The 21616-nt window shown below is 41.7% G+C and overlaps 2 protein-coding genes across 4 annotated transcripts in view; one reads left to right on the top strand and one right to left on the bottom strand.

The window, feature by feature from the left end:
- LOC136329571 (DNA-directed RNA polymerases I, II, and III subunit RPABC4-like) overlaps nt 1–21616 on the bottom strand; it is a 387759-nt gene that overhangs the window by 54457 nt on the left and 311686 nt on the right. The gene's annotated exons all lie outside the window — the stretch shown is intronic.
- SPAG1 (sperm associated antigen 1) overlaps nt 1–21616 on the top strand; it is a 124216-nt gene that overhangs the window by 82342 nt on the left and 20258 nt on the right. For all 3 annotated transcript variants that reach the window (XM_066265951.1, XM_066265952.1, XM_066265953.1), the window contains 3 exons: nt 13768–14163; nt 14571–14670; nt 20908–21060. In XM_066265951.1, the coding sequence (XP_066122048.1) occupies nt 13768–14163; nt 14571–14670; nt 20908–21060 (649 nt within the window). The remainder of the gene's footprint in view (nt 1–13767; nt 14164–14570; nt 14671–20907; nt 21061–21616) is intronic.

Genomic DNA, 21616 nt, shown 5'->3' with positions numbered 1-21616 from the left:
TTTTTTATACAGGGACAGAGATAGAGTCAGTGAGAGGGATAGATAGGGACAGACAGACAGGAATGAGAGAGATGTGAAGCATCAATCATCAGTTTTTTGTTTTGACACCTTAGTTGTTCATTGATTGCTTTCTCATATGTGCCTTGACCACAGGCCTTCAGCAGACCGAGTAACCCCTTACTCAAGCCAGCGACCTTGGGTCCAAGCTGGTGAGCTTTTGCTCAAACCAGATGAGCCTGCGCTCCAGCTGGCAACCTTGAGGTCTCAAACCTGAGTCCTCGGTATCCCAGTCCGACGCTCTATCCACTGCGCCACTGCCTGGTCAGGCAAGTTTTAAGTTTTTAATAACAGAAAATATAATGTAAAATATATACCACAGGTTAAAGTATGATCAATTAATTCAGAATAAAGACAAAGGGATAGAAAGAAGGGAGGGAGAGAGATGAGGACACAGAATTAGAGCACAAGAAACAGATGAGAACCTGACCAGGCGGTAGCGCAGTGGATAGAGCATTGAACTGGGATGTGGAGGATCCAGGTTTGAAATCCCAAGGCCAAGGTCACCAGCTTGAGCGTGGGATCCTCTAGTTTGAGCATGGGCTCACCAGCTTGAGCACTGAGTCACTGGCTTGAGCATGGGATCATAGACATGACCTCAATGTCATTGGCTTGAGCCCAAAGGTCACTGGCTTGAAGCCCAATGTCACTGGCTTGAGCCCAAGGTTGCTGGCTTGAGCAAGAGGTCATTTGCTCTGTTGTAGTCCCCCAGTCAAGGCACATATGGGAAAGCAATCAATGAACAACTAAGGAGACTAAGGAACTGCAATGAAGAATTGATGCTTCTCATCTCTCTCCCTTCCTGCCTGTCTGTCCCTCTCTCTGTCTCTATCACAAAAAATAAAAAAAAATAAAAAAGATGAATGAGAAATGAAGAAAGAACACTAAAAGAAGTTTCTGTTGTTGTTGAGAGGGATGGAGATAGTAAGACAGACTCCCGCATACACCCCGGCCAGGATCCCGGCAGCCCCATCTGGGGCTGATGCTCAAGTAACTGAGCTATTTTTAGTACTTGAGGCTGATATGCTCAGACCAACTGAGCTATCCTCAGCACCCAGTCCCACGCTCAAATCGAGCCCCACTGACTGCAGGGGGAGAATAGACTGAGAAGGGGAAGGAGGGAGAGGGAGAGAGAAGCAGATGGTCACTTCTCCTGTGTGCCCTGACTGGGAATTGAACCAGGGATGTCCATATGTTGGGCCAATGCTCTATCTACTGGGCCACTGACCAGGACAAAAAGATTAAAAAGAGAAATTAAAAAGTTTTTCAATGATTGTGACTCATCTCAACCAGATTTTAAGTTCTGGCAGCAAATGTTCTTAGGATTGATATAAATATTTAGTTTAAGATAATTAGCCATTCAAGTGCCTTACAATTAAAGAATATTATTTAAATTTTACCTGGAGCAAGATGTAGTATAAACTATATCAATTGCTACTATTTAATTTTTTAAAAATTTTATGTATAGTAAAAATGGACTTTTTGGGTATATACATAGTTTTAAGATGTGTATAATTTTCATGTAACTGTCACCACAATCAGGATGCAGAACAATTCCATCATGCCAAAACATTCCTTTTTGATCTTCTTTTGGCCAAACCTTCCCTCGCCCAAGCCCTAGGTAACCATTAATCTGTTCTCTGTTCCTCTAGTGTATCTTTTCTAGAATGCCGTATATTATAAGTGGAATCATAGTATGGAATCTTTTCACACTAGCTTCCTCCACTTATCATGCCACTGAGATTCATTCATATTGTTTCATGTATCTTTGGCTCATTTCTTTTTTATTCCTGAGTACTATTTTATTATTTTGATGAACTGTCATTTATCCCTTCTCTTGTCAAGGACATTCAGGTTGTTTCCAGTGTTTGGTACTTATGATAGAGCTGTTATTAATATCTACTTGTAGATTTTTGGGTAAACATATATTTCTATTGTATTGAATACTTCCCTGGGGTAAATATCTAAGAATGAGATTGTTGAGTCATATGGCAAGTGTATGTTTAACTGAATAAAAATATCCAAATTGGGTTTAACCAGAGGTTGCTCAGTGGATAGAGCGTTGACTTGGGACACTGAGATCCCAGGTTTAAAACCCTGAAGACAGCAGCTTGAGTGCAGACTCACCCGTTTGAGCAGGGTGCTGCTGGCTTGAGTGTGGGAACATCAACATGGTCCCATGGTTGCTGGCTTGAACCCAAAGGTCTCTGGCTTGAAGCCCAAAGTCGCTGGCTTGAGCCCAAGGTTGCTGGCTTGAGCAAGGGGTCACTGGCTCACCTGGAGCCATTTTGCCTTCCCATTAGCAACTTATGAAAGTTCTAGTTGCTTTTCATTCTTGCCAGCATTTGGTATTGTTGGTTTTATTTTTTTAAAATTGCCCTGGCTGGTTGGCTCAGTGGTAGAGCGTCGGCCTGGCATGCAGAAGTCCCGGGTTCGATTCCTGGCCAGGGCACACAGGAGAAGCGCCCATCTGCTTCTCCACCCCTCCCCCTCTCCTTCCTCTCTGTCTCTCTCTTCCTCTCCCGCAGCCGAGGCTCCATTGGAGCAAAGATGGCCCGGGCGCTGGGGATGGCTCCTTGGCCTCTGCCCCAGGCGCTAGAGTGGCTCTGGTCGCAACAGAGCAACGCCCCAGATGGGCAGAGCATTGCCCCCTGGTGGGCAGAGCGTCGCCCCCTGGTGGGCGTGCCAGGTGGATCCCGGGTGCATGTGGGAGTCTGTCTGACTGTCTCTCCCCATTTCTAGCTTCAGAAAAATAAAAATAAATAAATAAATAAATAAATAAATAAATAAATAAATAAATAAAATCTTTTAAGCCAGCCCTGGCCAGATAGCTCGGTTGCTTAGAGTGTTGTCCTGAAGTGCAGAGTTTGCTGGTTCGATCCCCGGTCAGGGCACATAGAGGAATAGATTGATGTTTTTGTCTCTCACTCTCTCTGTCCCTCCCTTTTTTTCTTGCTAAAATCAATGATTAAAAATATTTAAAGAAACTTTTAAGCCATTTTATTATGTGTATAGTGGTTTTAATTTGAATATTACTAATGGCTAATGATGTTGAACATTTTTGCCTGTGCTTATTTGCCATTTCTGTATCATTAAAAATGTTTTTAAATTGCTTTTAGAGAGAGAGAGAAAGAGAGAAGGAGAAGCATCAATTTGTTGTTACACTTATTCATGCATTCATTGGTTGATTCTTGTATGTGCCCTGACCAGAGATTGAACTCACAACCTTGGTGTATTGGGTCGACATTCTAACCAGCTGAGTTACCTGGCCAGGGCTATATCATTTTTTATGAAGTATCTGTCGAAATTAATCCACCAATTTTTAAAATTAGGTTGTTATTTTTTTACTGTTGAGTTTTGAGAGTTCTTTTTATATTCTTTATACAAGTCCTTATAAGGGATGAGCTCTGCAAACGTATTTCCCCCTATTTGTAGCTTGATTTTTCATTCCTTTACCAGTGTTTTTCACAGAAAAAAAGGTTTTAAATTTGGTTAAAGTCTAATTTATCAAAAAACTTTTTGGTCATGGCCAGTTAGCGCAGCTGGTTAGAGCACTATCCTGAGATGCTAAGGTTGTAGTTTCGATCACTGGTCAGGGCACACATGGGAAGCAACTGATGAATACAAAAGTAAGGAACCAGGAGTGAATGCTTCTCTCTCTTGCTCTCTCCCCCTTCCTTATTGTCTCTCTAAAATCAAGCATTTAAAAAACATTATTTTATTGAACTGTGCTTTTCATGTTATATCTAAGATGCTTTGCCTGACCTAAAATCTCATGGAGATTTTTCTCTTGTGTTTCCTTTTACATGTTTTCATACTTAAGATCTGTATTCTTTCTGAGTTAATTTTTTAAACATATTTTCATTTTTTGTTTTTCAGTTATATTAGTTTCAGGTGTACAATTTATTGATTAGACACTATATGACTTCCTAAGTGATTATCCTGATAAGTCTTGCACCCATCTGACACACCATACACAGTTATTAGAACATTATTGAATATATTCCCTATGCTGCATGTTACATCCCCATGACTATTCTATAACTGCCAATCTGTACTTCTTAATCCCTTTACCTTTTTTCACTCGTCCCTCCAACATCTGTCCCATCTGCCAGCCGTCAAATTGTTCTCTGTATCTATGAGTGTGCTTCTGCTCTGCTTGTTCATTTATTTTGGGGTTTTTTTAGATTCAATTGTTGATAGCTATGTATTTATTGCTATTTTACTGTTCATATTTTTTATCTTCATCTTTTTCTTCTTCTCCTTAAAGAAGGCCTTTTAACATTGCATATAATACTGGTTTGGTGGTGATGAACTCCTTTAGCTTTTTCTTGTCTGGGAAGCTCTTTATGTATTCTTTCATTCTAAATAATAGCTTTGCTGAGTAAACTAATCTTGATTGTAGGTCCTTGCTTTTCATCACTTTGAATATTTCTTGCCATTCCCTCTGGCCTGCAAAGTTTCTGTTGAGAGATAAGCTGACAGTCTATGAGAGCTCTCTTGTAGGTAACTAACTGCTTTTCTCTTGCTGCTTTTAAGGTTCTCTGTCTTTAAACTTTGGCATGTTAATAGTGATGTGTCTTGGTGAGGGACTGTTTGAGTTCATCTTGTTTGAGACTCTGTGCTTCCTGGATTTGTACATCTATTGTATTTCCCTACCATGTTTGGGAAGTTTTCTGTCATTTTTTAATAAGTTTTCAATTTCTTGTTCTCTCTTCTCTTTCCAACACCCCCATGATGCAAATGTTGGTACGCCTGAAGTTGTCCCAGAGGCTCCTTACACTATCTTCATTTTTTTGGCTTCTTTTTGCTGTTCTGATTGGGTGCTTTTTCTTTCTTACATTCCAAATTGCTGATTTAATTCTTGGCTTGATCTACTTTACTGTTGATTTTTTTGTGAATTATTCTTTTAGTTAGTGTAGCTTTCATTTCTGACTGGTTCTTTTTTATGAATTCTATGTCCTTTTTTATGCTGTTGAAGTTCTAAGTTCCTTGAAGTTCTCACTAAGCTCTTTGAACATCCTTATAACCAGTGTTTTGAACTCTGTATCTGGTAGATTGCCTCCATTTTGTATAGTTCTTTTCCTGGAGATGGCTCCTGTTATTTCATTTGGGACATGTTTCTTTGTCTCTGCATTTTGGCTGCTTCCCTCTGTTTGTTTCGGTAAGCTACTATGTCTCCCAGACTTGGTAGTGTGGCCTGCTATAGTAGGTGTCCTGTAGGGCCCAGTGGCACAGACTCTCCAGTCCCTCAAGCTGGGTGCTCTAGGTGTGACCCTGTACTAACTGTGTGTGCTGTCCTGTTGTAGTTGAGCTTTGATCACTATTGGCATCATTGGAAGGGATTGACCCATAGGCTGATCAGCTTGGAGGACTGGCTTTGACTACAGCAGAGTAGCTGCTGTGCAGGAGTCAACCCTATGGAGCAGAACGTGCTTCAGTGGGACTTGGGCACTCACCAAGTCTGCCCCTTGAGTGTGTCACTGTGGAGGTGGTAGTGCTGTAATCTAGCATGGTCTGAGCTGTCTACTCGGTGCACTGGCTCTAGGTCCTCCCAGGAGGTACAAGGTCAGCCGTTACCTGTTCCCTGCCAGGGGCCACCTGGCATGAATTACAGAGTGATCTGCAGATGGCCACTACTTGTGCTGGACTTGGAGGTGCCAGGAGAGGCCACCCTGTGAACCAAGGCTGGCTGCCACTAGTGCCAGTTCTAAGGCCACTTAGCAAAAGGTATGGGGTATGCAGAGGACAGATGCTGCTGTTTGAAAGATTTTAGGAAAGTCCAAAGCATGAGCTAAGACATGCCATGTGTATGGAAAAGCCTCTGGAAATGGTTTGGGTGGGCCCGCAAGTTGAGTGATGCAGAAGCTCGGAATCACCTGCGTCAGGCAAACAGCGTGAGCCAGGTTGATGGCTACTCAGATATGGTGCACTCCTGCTGGCTCTGGGGCTAGGGGCTGCTCTCAGAAAAGGACCAGTGGCCTCTGCCAGTACTTTTGTCTGATAGAAAGCTGTCCCCAGCTCTTGCCTTGTGCCAGACAATCTAATTCTTCCCTGTATGTCCCTTTTTTTATTTTTATTTTTTAATTTTTAATTGAATTTATTGGAATGACCGCAATCCCTAGTTCTTTTCAAGCTGCTGCCCTGTTGCTGGGGCTCAGAGACAGTGAGTCCAAGTAAGTCTGTGCATTGTCCCTTAAGGAGAAACTGCCTGGGGCTCCCACAGCTCTCTGTCTCACTCAGCCACATCCTGCTGCTTTTCACATCAGAAGTTATTGGGACTTCTCTTCTTGGCACTGGCACCCCTGGGCTGTGGAGCCTGGTGTGGGGCTGGGACCCCTCACTTCTCAGAGGAAACCTCCTCAGAGTAGAAAACTCTCCTGATTTTTAAAATATATTTTATTTATTGATTGTTTTTAGTGAGAGCAGAGAGAGAGAAAGAAAGGTATGGGGGAGGAGCAGGAAGCATCAACTCATAGCTGTTTCTTGTATTGGTTTTGACCGGGCAAGCCCAGGGATTTGAACTGGGGGCCTCACCATTCCAGGTCAATGCTCTATCCACTGCACCACCACAGATTAGGCTCCCTCCTGATTTTTATCCACCACAGGTGGGACCAGCCTATTTCAGGTCTCTGCCCTTCCTACCAGTCTCAATGTGGCTTGTTTAAATCCCTAGTTGTAGGACTTCTATTCAGCTATATTTCAGGTGGTTCTGAATTAGGATTATTCTGTAGTTCAGTTGTAATTTTAATGTGGTTGTAGGAAGATTTGAGTGCATTAACCTATACCACCATCTTGACAAGAAGTCCTGAGTTAATTTTTTATTGAGATATAATTGACATATTAGTTTGAGATGTACAACATAATGGTTTGAAATTTATATATAACCTTGTTGTGGTAATTATTTCACAATGCTTATGTGTATCAAATCATCACATTGTATACCTTAAACTTATACAATTTTATGTGCCAATTATAGCTCAATAAAGCTGGGGGAGAAAAGATGTTAAAAGACCCTCCTCACAAATAGAGATAAACAAACAGGAAAGGGCTAATCATTTAAAAAAAACAGTCAGTAATAGTACTCTTGTAATTAGAATCTGAGTCAGGATTGTGTAATATAATATCATTTAACAGAATGGTAAGATGTTTCTCCCTAAGATGAGCCCCAAAGAGAAGCAACAGTTCCATTCAGATCTCTAAAAAGCAAGAGCTTTAATAGAACCATTTCTGATTTTGTCATTCATGCCCCATAATTATTTTATAAATTAGGGAATATATAAAACTATATAAGATTCAGAAAACAAAAATGTCTTGATAAGAAGAATATAAATTTTAAAACCAGTTAGTTCCCTTTTATCAGGTAAGAAGTCAAGATTAGGTAGAATAAATTGTTGGAAGCCCTGTAGTTGTCCTTTTAAAATGAAATAAATCATTGGAGCTAGCTTATGCTTACTTCTACCAAGTTCTATTGTTAGATGACATGTAAAAAGAGGTCCTGGAGCCTCAGACAAGGCAGAATAAAGTCAAGTCACTATTGGGAAAATAATGTTAATGTCTGGAGGGAGATTACTGAGTTGGAATCATTGCCCATGGTTTCCCATTCCACCACATTCCCAGAAAGAATTGTTATTCACTATGGGGCATGGTGCAGGGGGCTCTGAAGACCATGGAAAATACAGCAATTAGTATGGTGTAACCTTGACTGATAATGCTGCTCTTCTGGGAGGTCTGCCTGGGTTGGCCAAGCCCACTGCATCCAGACTGAGGTTCAGCATAACCAATGGATTGAACAGCTGACAACTGAGTGTCTGCTCTGGGTCAGGTACATACTGAGAGGAGACAAATTGGTAGGTTTTCTTCACTGACCTTCTAAGGACTATTATGAAGAAATACCTGCCTATCTGACAGGCTGATTAGATCTGGGGATGGGTATTTGTAAGCTTCTCAGAAATTCCCCACCTATTTGTTTTCCTTCCCTCACAAACACTTAGAAGCGACCATCATTATATAACTGTGGCTATCAGACTTTGGTATTTATTCTATCTCCTTATAGAGTCTCTGAGAAGTAATCAGAGGAAAGTAAGCATCTAGCCTCAAAGAAAATGAAACAGTCACTCATGGAAGAATAAAATATTAGGTAAATATTTCTCTTGACGTAGAATCAGGGAGTCCAGGAGAGCAGAAGGGTGGGAATTTCAGAGTTAAAATAATAGACAAAATCATAAAGAGAGAGGTGAATGATTTTGATTATGTAAAAATGAAAAACCTGTATAAGTCAGATGCCATAAAACAAAAAGCAAATGATAAATTAGGAAAAATGGTAAGGGGTTGATAATCTTGTCATATGAAGGGATTTTACAAAACAATAAGAAAAAGTTAGAGCCCAGTACCAAAATGAACAAAACATATGAACAGATAAGTCACTAGTGAAGAAATTAAGTGATCGATAAATTTTGTATTGCTAATAAAAAATGAAAATTAAATACAGATTCCTTTTTTTCTCCCACTAAATTGTTCAAGATAGAAATAGAGTATCCTTTGTTGTCAAGGGGAAGGTAAAATTAGCACTCCTTTTTAAAATTAAGATATAATTCATATATCATAAAATTCATCCTTTTCAAATTCAGTGGTTTTTAGTATATTCAAAAAGTTGTGCAACCATCACCACTGTCTTTATCCATAAATTTTTATCATCACAAAAGGAAATCCCGTACACATTAGCAGTCGCTTCTGTTCCCCTAGTCACTAGTGGTTGAAAGACGCACCACTAGTCTGCTTTCTGTCTTTATGGACTTGCCTAATTGAATATCTCTTATAAATGGAATCGTACAATATGTACCTTTTTGTGTCTAGTTTTTTTAACTTAATGTTTTCAAGGTTCGTCCATGTTGCAGCAGCCCATGGATAATACCACTTTTTCTTTATCCATTCATCAGTTGATGAACATTTCCCTTCTTGGCTATTAATAATGCTGCTATGAATATTCTGGTACAAATTTATGTGTGAACATGTTTTTCATTTTCTTGGGTATATACCTATGAGTGGAATGCTGGGTTATATTGTAACTCTATATTTAACTTCTAAAGGAACTGCCAGACTGTTTCTCAAAGTGGCTACCACATTTTATATCTCCACTAGCAATGTGTTAGGATTTCAGTTTCTCCACATTCTTCTTATGCTTTGCCTTTTTGATTATAGCCATCCTAGTGGGCGTGAGGTGGTAATTTCTTATGGTTTTGATTTGCATGTCTAATAACTTACTGTGTTTGTAGACCATTTTTTCATGTATTTATTAGCCATTTGTATATCTTCCCTGGAAAAATGTTTATTCAAGTCCTTTGCTATTTTAAAATTAGATTATTTGCCTTTTTATTATGGCACTGTAAGTGTTCTTTACATATTCTGGATACTAGACCCTTATCAGATATATAATTTGCATGTAATTTCTTCCATTCTGTGGGTTGTCTTTTTACTTTCTTCATTATATCCTTTGATGCATAAAAGTTTTAAATTTTGGTGAGGTCGCCTGACCAGGTGGTGGTGCAGTGGATAGTGTCCCCTGGGATACTGAGGACCCAGGTTTGAAACCCCATGATCTCCAGCTTGAGCGTGGGCTCACCAGCTTGAGCGTGGGGTCACTGGCTCTCTGAGCATGGGATCATAGATATGACCCCATGGTCTCTGGCTTGAGGCCAAAGGTTACTGGCTTTAAGCCCAATGTTCCTGGCTTGAATCCAAGGTCGCTGGCTCAGCTGGAGCCCCCGATCAAGGCACATAGGAGAAAGCAATCAGTGAACAACAAGGGAGCTGCAACAAAGAGCTGATGCTTCTCATCTCTCTCCCTGTCTTCTCATCTCTGTGCCCATCTGTCTGTCTCTTGCTTATAATTATATATTTTATACTATATTCTATTACTATATAGTATATAAAATATAATTGTCTTATAATTATATTTTATATATGTATACTATATATAATACTTATAATTACATTTGTATATTTTATATATCTAAGTATATAATTATAAATTATGTAACAAATATATAATTGTTATACTATTATAAATATACGTATTCCTAATGACTATATCTATATTTACATCATCTATGAAGAGAGTTTTATTTCTTGCTTTCCCATATGGATGCCTTTTATTTCTTTTTCTTGCATAATTGATCAGGTTAGAACTGCCACTACAGTGTTGAGTAGCTGTGGTAGAAAAAGCATCCTTACCTTGCTCCCGATCTTCAGTGGGAACTTCTTTCAGGACTTGACCACTCAGTGTGATGTTAGCCGTCAGTTTTTCATAAATGTACTTTATGTTGAGAGATTTCACTTCTGTACCTCATTTTCTGAGTGTTTTTCTTTTTTCATGGAAGTGTGTTGGATTTTTTCAAATGCCTTTTCAGTTCAGGTATGATCATGTGGTTTTCCCCTTGTTCTATTAATGTGGTATGTTGCATAGATTTTTTTACTGTTGAGCCATTCTTCTATTGCCGAGATAATCCTACTTGGTCATGGTGTATAATCCTTTTAATATGCTACTGGATTTGTTTTGCTTGTATTTTGTTAGGATTTTTGCATCTACCAACTACCCAAATGACCGCTAAGGCTACTGAAGTCCTTGTGGTCTGTGGTCTTTAGATCTAATGGTTCTCTTTAGTCTTTGTGCAGGTGACACTGTTGGCCATTCTTTCCTTTGATATTTGTTATTACTGACTCTTTCTTCCCTGAAATTCTCTTTCTTCTTAGTTGTTAACGCAGTGTGCCCTCTAGGTTTTTCTCTAATTTTTAGGTGGTACTGTTGCAGGAATTACAGCTGACAGAGGATAGACATTCAAAACAGTTTAATGGAGAAAGTAGAATTTATTAGTAGCCGGTGGAGCATGTGGGCTAGTAGCACCAAAGCACGAGCTCCCGGGAGTTAGATTTCTTACATCTTATATACCTTTTACGGGTCCTATGTGTACCTCGTGGCTGAAGGTGAAGCAGGGGAGTTTCTTTGGGGCAGCAAGGGGAAGGAGTTTCTGGACCCCTGGCCATATCTATTTAGAAATCTTGTTTCTCTTGTAAGTATTGTAAGAGTCTCCAGGAGTCAGTTAGAGGTCTCCTGTTAGAGTTAAAGATGTGGATAATCTTTAATTGGTTGAGCCAGTAATTCCTGCAGACCCCTTCTCCTGCATTCTTCTGGTTTCTCCCCTCTCAGTACTCCCTCTCCGTTTGAAATTCTTTCTGTGATCAACCTTTAAGAATTAGTATTTCTCCTTTGGAAGATGTGAGTGACTCAGTCCACATCCAAACTTCCATGTTTCTTTGTGTGCCAGCAACTCCCAACTCTATCTCTAGATAGGGCCACTCCCCTGATCGACATTTAAAGCCACCTCTTGAACAACTCCTCTGGAATGTCCTATAAGTAGTGTGTGGTACCTAACAGGACTCACAGGACTTTCATGTTCTGGCCTCTGTTTACCTTTACAGAGACTGGCAAAGTTGTTCAGGGACATTTATATCTTAAGGAAAGAGGTATGGCTGTACATTCAGTTCATTTCCTTTGAATCCCAGTTATGCTGGGATTTCTAGCTCTCTGTGCTTGAGCAGATTCCTCAGCTACTTCCCTGTACCTTTCTCTGTTGCCTCATTTGTAAAGCAGGGATGATACTACTCAGTATGAAGATTAGTGATAATGTATGTGAAGGTCTTGACCCATATTAAATTCTAAAATGCAGCTATTTAGTAATAGTACTGGCCAGACATGAGAGGATAACATACAAGGGAATGGACAATAATACTAAGTTTTCCATTGTTTTTTGCTGACACTGACTTGTGCTTCTATTCATTTTTGTTCTGTGTGGGGACTTGAATAGCTGATACCAGATGAAGACTGGAACCCTGCTCTAATAATCCTACTGGGTCCAATCTGGGGATTTATCTCTATAAGATCTTTTTATTGTTTTAATGATTAGATCCAAAACTGGACATTATTCCACTGTAGAGAAAACTGTATTTATTAGTGTGTTTTTAAACTCTGCTGACCTTAAGGTGACCATCCACTGATTTGCATTTTTTTTAAGTGAGAGAAACAGACAGGGAGGGAGAGAGATGAGAAGCATCAACATGTTGCAGCACTTTAGTTGTTCATTGATTGCTTTCTCATATGTTCCTTGACTGGGGGCTCCAGCTGAGCCAGTGACCCCTTGCTCAAGCCAGTGACCTTGGGGTCATATCTAGGATCCTATACTCAAGCCAGTGATCCTGTGCTCAAGCTGGGTAAGCCTGCACTCAAACCAGTGACCTCGGGGGTTTTGAACGTGGGTCCTCAAGGTCCCAGGTCAGTGTTCTATCCACTGTGCCACTGCCCAGGTCAGGCTGATTTGCATTTAAATACTTGTGGTTTTCTATTCCCTCTGTCTTTATGCTTCAAATCCTGGCTTAACCATTCATGAAACAGAATGGAAAATATATCCATTAAAAATCAAATTTGTTTGTTGAAAGAAAAAGCTTGGAAGTCTCTGTATTTAAGTGCTTTTTAACAGTGCTTTGAAGTTGTTAAAAAACAAAATGTATCCAAGTAAATTTGAAGATATAACTGGCTTTAATTAAGCAGTTCATGAATTGGGCAGCAATTCATCTAGCAACTAGAAGGGGCTCCCAGGAATTGTAGAAAATAGAAGGTTTTCATAGGAAGTTGGGTGGGGCAAGGGAGCTCTGAAAGAAAAGAAGGGCTATTTAGGGGCAGGACTATTTTCTTTGTGTGGAAAGAATTGGGAAGAGTTATTGCCTATCTTTCTAGGGGTCGAGGATGGAGAGGACCCACTGACTATATTACCTTACTGGTGCTTGACCAAAAAATTCCATAATGGTTGGTCAAGATTATGCTTCTGGGAGAGTTTGAAACTGCAATTGGATCAGGTATTGAATCGAGGTTTGTTGAGCTTTTAGTACAAGTGACCCTATTTTGGGCCTGTGGTATTTTTCTTTAACAAAACGATGAATTGCCTTGTATAAAATATTGATGACATCATCAATGAAATATTTATGCATCATTTTATATTTAAAAACAGTGGATTCAGTAATCATTAAGGCTATGATTAGTATTTGAAAGTTTGAATAAGGTATTGTAATAAACTGTCTTTTAAAGGTTCACTTTAAAAAACTAGGTGCTTATTTTTATTTGACTGCTCAGTTCACTTTAAATGACTTAAAAATCACTTGGACTTTATTTTTCTGTCAAGTGACCTTTTTCTTCTAGCCCTTTAATATTAGGGATGGGTACCCTAACGTTGGGTGCAATTATCGTAGTCAAGTTTTATTAACTTCATTCACTCGTAAATTGTAAATGGAAGAAAAGTACATATTTTGTAAGATCTATCTTTGCCTATAGGCTTTGATGAAGGGAATGATTTTGAATGCCAGTTTTCAATCACAATTCTTTCAGTGTTTAAAAGAGTTAAATACGGAATTGGCTTCTGTCCACAGCCTGGGAAGCGTCAGAGGCTCGGACACGCGCCCCGCCCCGGGGTAAATCCTTGGAGTGGGCGCCCTGGAGGAGTGGCAGCCGCTGACTCCGCCCGAGGGGGCGGTGCCCGCCGGGCTTCCCTCCGCCCCGCCCATCAGCCCGGAGCCCGCCTCCGCCCGTCCGGCACCCCTGCGGCCACCGCGTAGTTTCTCCCGGTGATGCAAACACTCACTTCCCACATCCACTTCCCACAGAGGCCGCACCGCCGGCGGGATCCGCGCGCGCCACAGAGCCGTGCGCCATGGGCAACATCCAGAAGAAGCTGACGGGCAAAGGCGAGGCAGGCAAGCGGCCGGAGAAGGGCGCACTGCGGCGTGGTCGCACATCAGGGGCCGGTACGGACAAGCGGGGCTGCCCGCGGGTCCCGGCGACTGGGGGCGGTGCCAACGGGCACCCGGCCGGCGGGAGGGGCGCCCGGGACCCCATCGCGGCCGATATGTTCCCAGGGCCCGGCGGTGTGCCGCCCGCCCCCGCCGCTCCTGTCGGCCCCTCCGGCCTGAAGAGCGAGGGCAATGAGCTGTTCAAAACCGGGCAGTTCGCCGAGGCGGCGCTCAAGTACTCCGCGGCGATAGCACAGCTGGAGCGGGCAGGTAAAGGAGCTGCGCCCTGTGGGCCCCACCGAACCCTCGAACCCTCGGGCTGAGCGTGGGGGGGGGGGGGCACGGGGTCCCCGCGGTAGAGGCGAGCGCCACCTCCTTAATGCTTGGTGTTTCCGTCTGTAATGCCTTCCTGGTGTCGGAGCGCGTGAGTGCCTGGAGCCTGGATCTACCGGAGCTGTCTGTATCTCGGAATACCGTAGTCTGTGCCCGGGCGAGGCACGTTTGTTCCTTGCGGGCTTTCCCCCTCTGGCCATTGCGGACACACTCAGCTCCGCGGAGCTCTGCATTGTCAGCAGTCTGTAGGACTGCAGTGCCACTGGAGCCCTTGGTTGTCTAGTAATTCTGAGGAACTTGATTTTGCTGGTGGATTTTAACTGTTATATTAAATGTGATTTTAGGAAGTGGAAGTGGAGATGATCTAAGTGTCTTATATTCAAATAGAGCAGCATGTTACCTAAAGGAAGGAAACTGCAGTGGCTGCATTCAAGATTGCAACAGGTAAACGGCTGGCTTCGGGGTTGTCAAGAGGTTATCATTTCAGGGTGGTGAATGTGCAGTGTATTTACTGGCCTAAGTTTTCTGCACGACTAATTTCTTAAGATGTTTTAAGGTATGTTAGTTGATTAATATATAAAAGAATCACAAATTCTTCCCTTTCACATAAGACAGTTATAGAAGATTGTGCAAACTTCTTCATTTCTACTGCGGCCACCTTGATTCATGCTCTTTTTATATCAGTCCTGGTCTACTGGAGAAGACCTCCCTATTCTCTCTGCCTCCTTCAATCCCTTGTGGCATCAGAATAACTTTTCCTGAAGCCCCGTTTTATTCAGACTGTTTCAAACAGGTGTTTGTAAACTCCTGGGTCACCATATTGCCCCAAGAACAAGCTTTTGCTCCCATTTGGTCCACTGTCTGTAATGTCCTCTGAAATTCCTGCTCAGCTGGCCACCTTCTCCACCTGCCTGGTCACCTTCAGCCTCCCGGGTCGCCTTTAGGTCTGTAATGCTTGTATTGTACTCTCACCTGTAGGTCCTTGTGTTATCCACTGTGTTGGATTTTAAGCTGTTGGGTCAGGAACCATGTTTTTTTGTTTTTTTTTTTTCTGAAGCTGGAAGTGGGGAGAGACAGCCAGACAGACTCCCGCATGCGCCTGACCGGGATCCACCCGGCACGCCCACCAGGGGCGATGCTCTGCCCACCAGGGGGCGATGCTCTGCCCCTCCGGGGCGTAGCTCTGCTGAGACCAGAGCCACTCTAGCGCCTGGGGCAGAGGCCAAGGAGCCATCCCCAGTTCCGGGGCCATCTTTGCTCCAATGGAGCCTTGGCTGCGGGAGGGGAAGAGAGAGACAGAGAGGAAGGGGGGGGGGGTGGAGAAGTAAATGGGCGCTTCTCCTATGTGCCCTGGCCGGGAATCGAACCCTTGTCCCCCGCACGCCATGCCGACGCTCTACCGCTGAGCCAACCGGCCAGGGCCAGGAACCATGTTTTATACAGCTTTCCATTTCTTAAGCACAGTAGTCACCCGTGGTGCTCTGCCAGTTACGTGCTGAGATAGAAGAACATATTTACATGAATTAAAGTAGTGTCTTCCTCAGGAGCCCTTTGGAAAGAAGCTACTATTAGTACATCTAAAACATAAAAAGTTATATGTCCTAGTTCGACCTTAAGAGTCCTGATTTACATTTTTGTCTGGTATTATCTCCTTTCATTCTCAGAAGCCCTAGTTTGGATAGCAATTTATGTGAACACCACAATTATATATTGAACAATTAGTTTTTTCCATTGGTAGTATCAGTTTAATGATATGGTAAAAACTTGTCAGTATTTGTGTCTACATTTTAAAAAGAAGATCTTGAGGTACTCAGAATTTTTGCCAATTTCACATATTCAAATTTTAAGTGAATACTATTTATATTCACTTTGGCCTGACTTTAGACTCTATCCACTATTGTGCTAGCTCACAATAGCTAATTGTTGTTACATTTTCAGGATTTTGTGAGCTGGTTGAAGTCAAGTGGGTAGCTTGAAGTCTGCCATGGTTGAAGTACTAAACCGTGAAAATTGGCAGATCATATATCGGCTTTTTTTTCTGAGGAGAGCTGGTTGTTAAACATTTACCACTGCCTATAACTAACTAACCAGACCACTTGAATTTTCAGAATATCAGGCGCATTGTGATTTGAGCCAGGAACCTGTGAGAGGGCCAAAAAAAAAAAAAAAACTCCCCCAAAACTTCTTTCCATCTTCTAAGTTCTAGCTGGCCTAGTAATCAAATTAACAGAGGCAGATGAACAAGAGAAAATCAAATTTTAATACATGCACATAGGAGATTCACATACACATGGAAATTCCAAAGATGGTAAGGTAAAATTGGGTGTATATGTTATTTTGGACAAAGAAGGGAGGAGTGGAATGCACATGGTAGCTAAATATTTGCTGGACAACCCAGAAACAATGAGACACAGTAAACAGGCCCCTGTTTGAGGCCTTCCCATCTACCATACTTAATTTAAATTAAGCTAAGTTGAATATGTTAAGATTTTTTTCCTGGAGCAGTTTTTCCTCTGAAACTCTTGGGCAGGAAAAGGAGGAGGGTGACAGTCTTTTTTCTGACTTTTTTTTTTTTCTTTAGGGAAAGGGTGGGGGAGGGAGGGAGAGAGAGACAAGCAGGGACAGACAGGTGGAAAGGGAGAGAGATGAGAAGCATCAGCTTGTCATTGTGGCACTTTGTTGATTGCTTTCTCACAGGTGCCTTGTCTGGGATGCTTCAGCTGAGCCAGTGACCCTTGCCCAAGCCAGCAACCTTGGAGTCATGTCTTTAATCCCCATGCTCCAGCTAGATGAGTTGGCGCTCAAGCTGGTGACCTTGGGGTTTCGAATGTGTGTCCTCAGCATACCAGGTCATTTCTCTATCCACTGCACCACCGCCTGGTGACTCTTGTTTCTTAATAACCAGCTTAAAAATAAGTATCCCCAAAGGCACAGCTTTGTTACCCTTCAAACCTTTCTGCTTAGGTGTCTATTGCTAAGATATTACCCTTTAGACTTCTTAGGTGTTCCTACAATGAGTGAATTCAGGACTCTAATAAACTCAGGACCCCTACAGACACAGCTTCTATAAAATGGTGGATTCATTTTGTCCTAAAGTGGGATTGTGTAAGGTGGAAGACATTTTCTTGTTAAAACTTGTTTCATTGTAGACCCATGAGGGTTAAAGAATGGACTTCAGCCATGGTGTTTAGGGAGGCTAGAATGGAGGTTTGTCTAGAGGGAGATATGACCTGCTGGGTAAGGAGGTGGGTGGTGGCTTAGGGAAGGTGTTCTTGGGTAAGTGTTGTCTTCTAGGCCTAGGAATCCAGCTCTGTTGGTCACCACTGACCTCCATAGACACCGACCTGCTTACACGTTTTCTTCTGGCAGTGAGTGCCAGCATAAAGGGTATGGGGGTGATCTTACTCCCAAGCACTGATTGATGCTCCAGCTGTGTCAGTGCCAGAGAAACCATGATTTGCTATTGCAAACATGTTTAAATATGGATATATTTAAATTTTATGACCTAGGAATCACTTATTAGGAGAAATATGACTATTTTCACTTTAGAAAGATTACATAGGCCCTGGCCAGTTGGCCCAGTGGTAGATTGTCAGCCTGATGTGTGGATGTCCTGGGTTCAATTCCCAGTCAGGGCACACAGGAAAAGTGACCATCTGCTTCTCCACCCCTCCCTTTCTCCCTCCCCCTCCTTCCTATCTATCTATCATCTATCTATCTATCTATCTATCTATCGCTCTCTCTTCTTCTCCCGCAGCCATAGCTCAGTTAGAGCAAGTTGGCCCTGGGCGCTGAGAATGGCTCCATGGCCTTGCCTTAGGCACTAAAGTAGCTCGATTGCCTAGCAATGGAGCAAGGGCCCCAGATGGGCAGAGTATCACTCAATAGTGGGCTTGCCAGGTGGATTCCAGTCTGGGCGCATGCGGGAGTCTGTCTCTCTGCCTCCCTGCTTCTCACTTAAGAAGAAAGAAGATAAAGAAGGAAAGAGAAAGATTGCATACATTGTAAGGGAAACCTGTTTTTTAGTTAATTATTTTTGCTCCTTGGAGAGTTGTTTTGTGTTCCATGAGCCTTTCTTGCAACCCAGGTAGTAGCAGGAATCAAATGTGGAAAAAGAAAAACTCAGGGCAAAATCTAAATAAAAGAGAAAGGAAAGCCTATGAAATAAATTTTGTAGATTTACTTAAAAAATAACTTTTTATGCATTTTGGGGGAACAGTATTTGATTTTAAGTGTCCAACTTCCTGGGGCCTACTCTGAGCACTTCCTGGGCTTGTTCCCTAGGGCACAGAGAGAGGGTGAGGAGTGCCAGGGCCCGAGGGGCTCCAGCTGCCCCCCCAGCTCTGCGTGTCTCTATTTTAGGCTTCCAGGTGGAACATGAAACAGGAATATGATGCCTAAGTAAAAGTTTTAAAACCTTTATTCTAGAAACTACTTTTTATTCTCATAATTGTTTATCAATTTAACACACACACACACACACACACACACACACACACACACACCACTTTTCCCATCCAGCAGGTAAACTTTTTGGGTTATCCGAAGTACACTAAAAATCTTTCAGTGACTTTCCATTGTGGATATTTTGACAGACTCAGTACAGGTAAGTGGTGTCTAGTACTTCCCTGCTTTTGCTCATCCTTGCAACTCTCTGTCAGAATTGAAATTATATGACTTTTTTTTAGCGTCTTAACTGTGTAAACTTCAATACTTCAACTTTCGTATAAACTCTGATTTAAAAGTTCTCTGTGTTTGAAGTGAATGCTTTATTTTTTTCTATTTTATCTTTGTGGAATTTCCATTTATAAGCTTATGTTTATTTTTAGGATTGTGTTTAAAGAGAAAAAGCCTTGCATTCACAGGCATGGGGAGTACTAAATATTTATGACCTCATCTTACTCAATTGTAGATGCCAAGCCTACCTCAGGTTTATCTTGAGTTCATAAACAGCGCCTGGGGCTTTGGAGGTCTGTAATATGGGGCAGTTATATGTGCCTGTCGTTAATATCCTCTACACATTAAACTATGCTGGATTTAAGGCAGTGGTACAGGTGATAGACCATGATGCCCAGAAGTCTGTTTTGTAGTGTTTAAGTGTTTTTATTTGATTTTAATTTTACTTTTAAAGAACTTTCACAGGTTACAAAAGTAATGCACACCTATTACAGAAAAGAGTTTAAAACCTAGTACAACACAAAGGGGATCACAGAAATCCTCTCAGTCCTGACACGGAGGCAGAGCAGAATTGGTTCGTTTTCAGAGAAATGAAGCTAATTAGGTTTAATGACATTTCTAGAGCACCTCCTGTGGTCCACGTTGGGGCGCACCCACATGTGTGTAATTGAGTGTCTGCACTGTGGAGAATTGGGAAGGAGTCCGAGTGGCAGATGACCGGGTTCCTTTATGTGTAGTGTTTTTGTATGTGTTCGTGTAGAAGGCGTGGACGCTCTGAAGAGCATCCTCTCGCCCTGGTGTTGATCTAGGTGCTGCCCTTGCCTTCCTGAAGCTTAAATTCAAAAGAACTAACATGGGCGGATTGCTCCAAGCGTCGCTTCATTTCCTCACCTGCAAAATGAACACATTAATATTTACCTTGCTGGCTTGTTGTGACATTAGATTAGAAAATCTACAAGAATAGACAGCAGTTCTCTTAAGACTATTGGAAAAAGAGTTAAGCAGTCTCTGCTCATGCTTCCCATGAAGCAAATTAATGATCTGATGTATAAGTGGCTTGTAGCATAAGAGTTAACCAGAAAAACGGAGCTGCAATCCCCAGTGTGGACAACGTGATGCATAATCGTCACAGCGTTGTATAGAAAGAAGGTTCTTCATAGGTTCTCTGCAGGGAGTACTGCTTTGCAGTTTCATTTAATTTTATTAAAACTAAGTACAGTAGTTTTCATTCATAAATACAGTCTTCATTGTATGTTTTATTTTGGAATATAATGAAATACATTAAGTAGTGAAGTAGCTTTAAACAGTTACTTCAATCAAAACCAAGGAACATAACCTTGAAATACATCCCTAGCGATATTGAAAATACATGATAGACAAGTAAGTACAAGATGAAAATCACGACTTAAAGAAATTGTATGCTTCTCCTTGATTATTGTTGAAGCCCTTTAGCAGCAGATGAATCATAATGAACTGTATTAAATTTTAGAGAGCTAATTTTCAAACAGTAATGCGAGTTTTTGTGGTTCTGTGCTAAGGTCCCTTTATTAAATACATACGTGCAAATAAAAATTTTGCTTTTAATCCCTCAGCAAGAATCTGTTGAAAACCTGCTCTGCCTGGTGCCATGGTGGGCTCTGTTAGGATGTAGGGGCCAGTGAGGCTGTGCTGGGGGTGAGGCTGCATGGATGAGGGGGAGGGGAGGGGAGGGGAGGATGAGGGTGGGGGGAGGCACACTGCCTCCTACCAGGGAACTCATTCTCAGTGGAGGGAGAGTAAGTAAATGCGAAGTGCTTTGGTACTGGTTTAAAAGAAAGGAAGTAAACACAGATTTGATTCCTCTGCTACTCAGGATTTGCCTTTTGGTATGTTGCCAGGTCCCCAAGATGAAATACCAGTTAGCTGTGTGCTTGAGTCCGGTACTGCAGTGTGTGTGCTTCAGTTAGTGTGAGTTACAGGGTTATTTTCAAAACAAAGGACGTGTAATCTTTTTGTCTTTTTTAGGGCTTTGGAACTTCATCCATTCTCACTGAAACCTCTTCTTCGACGAGCAATGGCCTATGAAACTTTGGAGCAGTATCAGAAAGCTTATGTTGATTATAAGACAGTGTTGCAAATAGACTGCGGAATCCACATAGCAAATGACAGTATTAACAGGTAACCTGATCTGAGGCCACCTGCCTCTAAGTTCTAGAAGTTTTTAATGGAATTTGATATTTTTCTTTCCCTCCTTCAAGAATAGTGTCAAAGTGTACACGTGTCCTCAGTTATTTACTTTACATGAATGATTACCTTTTTTCACTCCGTCCAAACCAAATGCTGCTCTTTTCTGACTTATTTCTAACTACCCCATGAGTTGACCTCTAATACCTTCATGTTTGTTTCCTGGTCCATTTATTACTGTTCAGTAAATGTTCTTTTTTAAATAGCACAGAGTATAGCTCGAAAGCACAGAATTTAATTTTAGTTTTTGTAAATATTCGTGGGATTAGGAAGGGGTTTTCAATGATGTCATAAATGAGTACTAACTATAGGATAATATCAAAATACGTAGTGGAAACTGCTGAGTTGAATCTTCTAAAGGATTTGTAGATTTTTTTTTTTTTTTTTTTTACAGAGACACAGAGAGAGTCAGAGAGAGGGTTAGACAGGGACAGACAGACAGGAACGGAGAGATGAGAAGCATCAATCATTAGTTTTTCATTGAGCATTG

This window comes from Saccopteryx bilineata, chromosome 3, assembly GCF_036850765.1.
Source record: "Saccopteryx bilineata isolate mSacBil1 chromosome 3, mSacBil1_pri_phased_curated, whole genome shotgun sequence".
Taxonomy (NCBI): domain Eukaryota; kingdom Metazoa; phylum Chordata; class Mammalia; order Chiroptera; family Emballonuridae; genus Saccopteryx; species Saccopteryx bilineata.
This window is presented reverse-complemented; position numbering and strand designations above follow the sequence as displayed.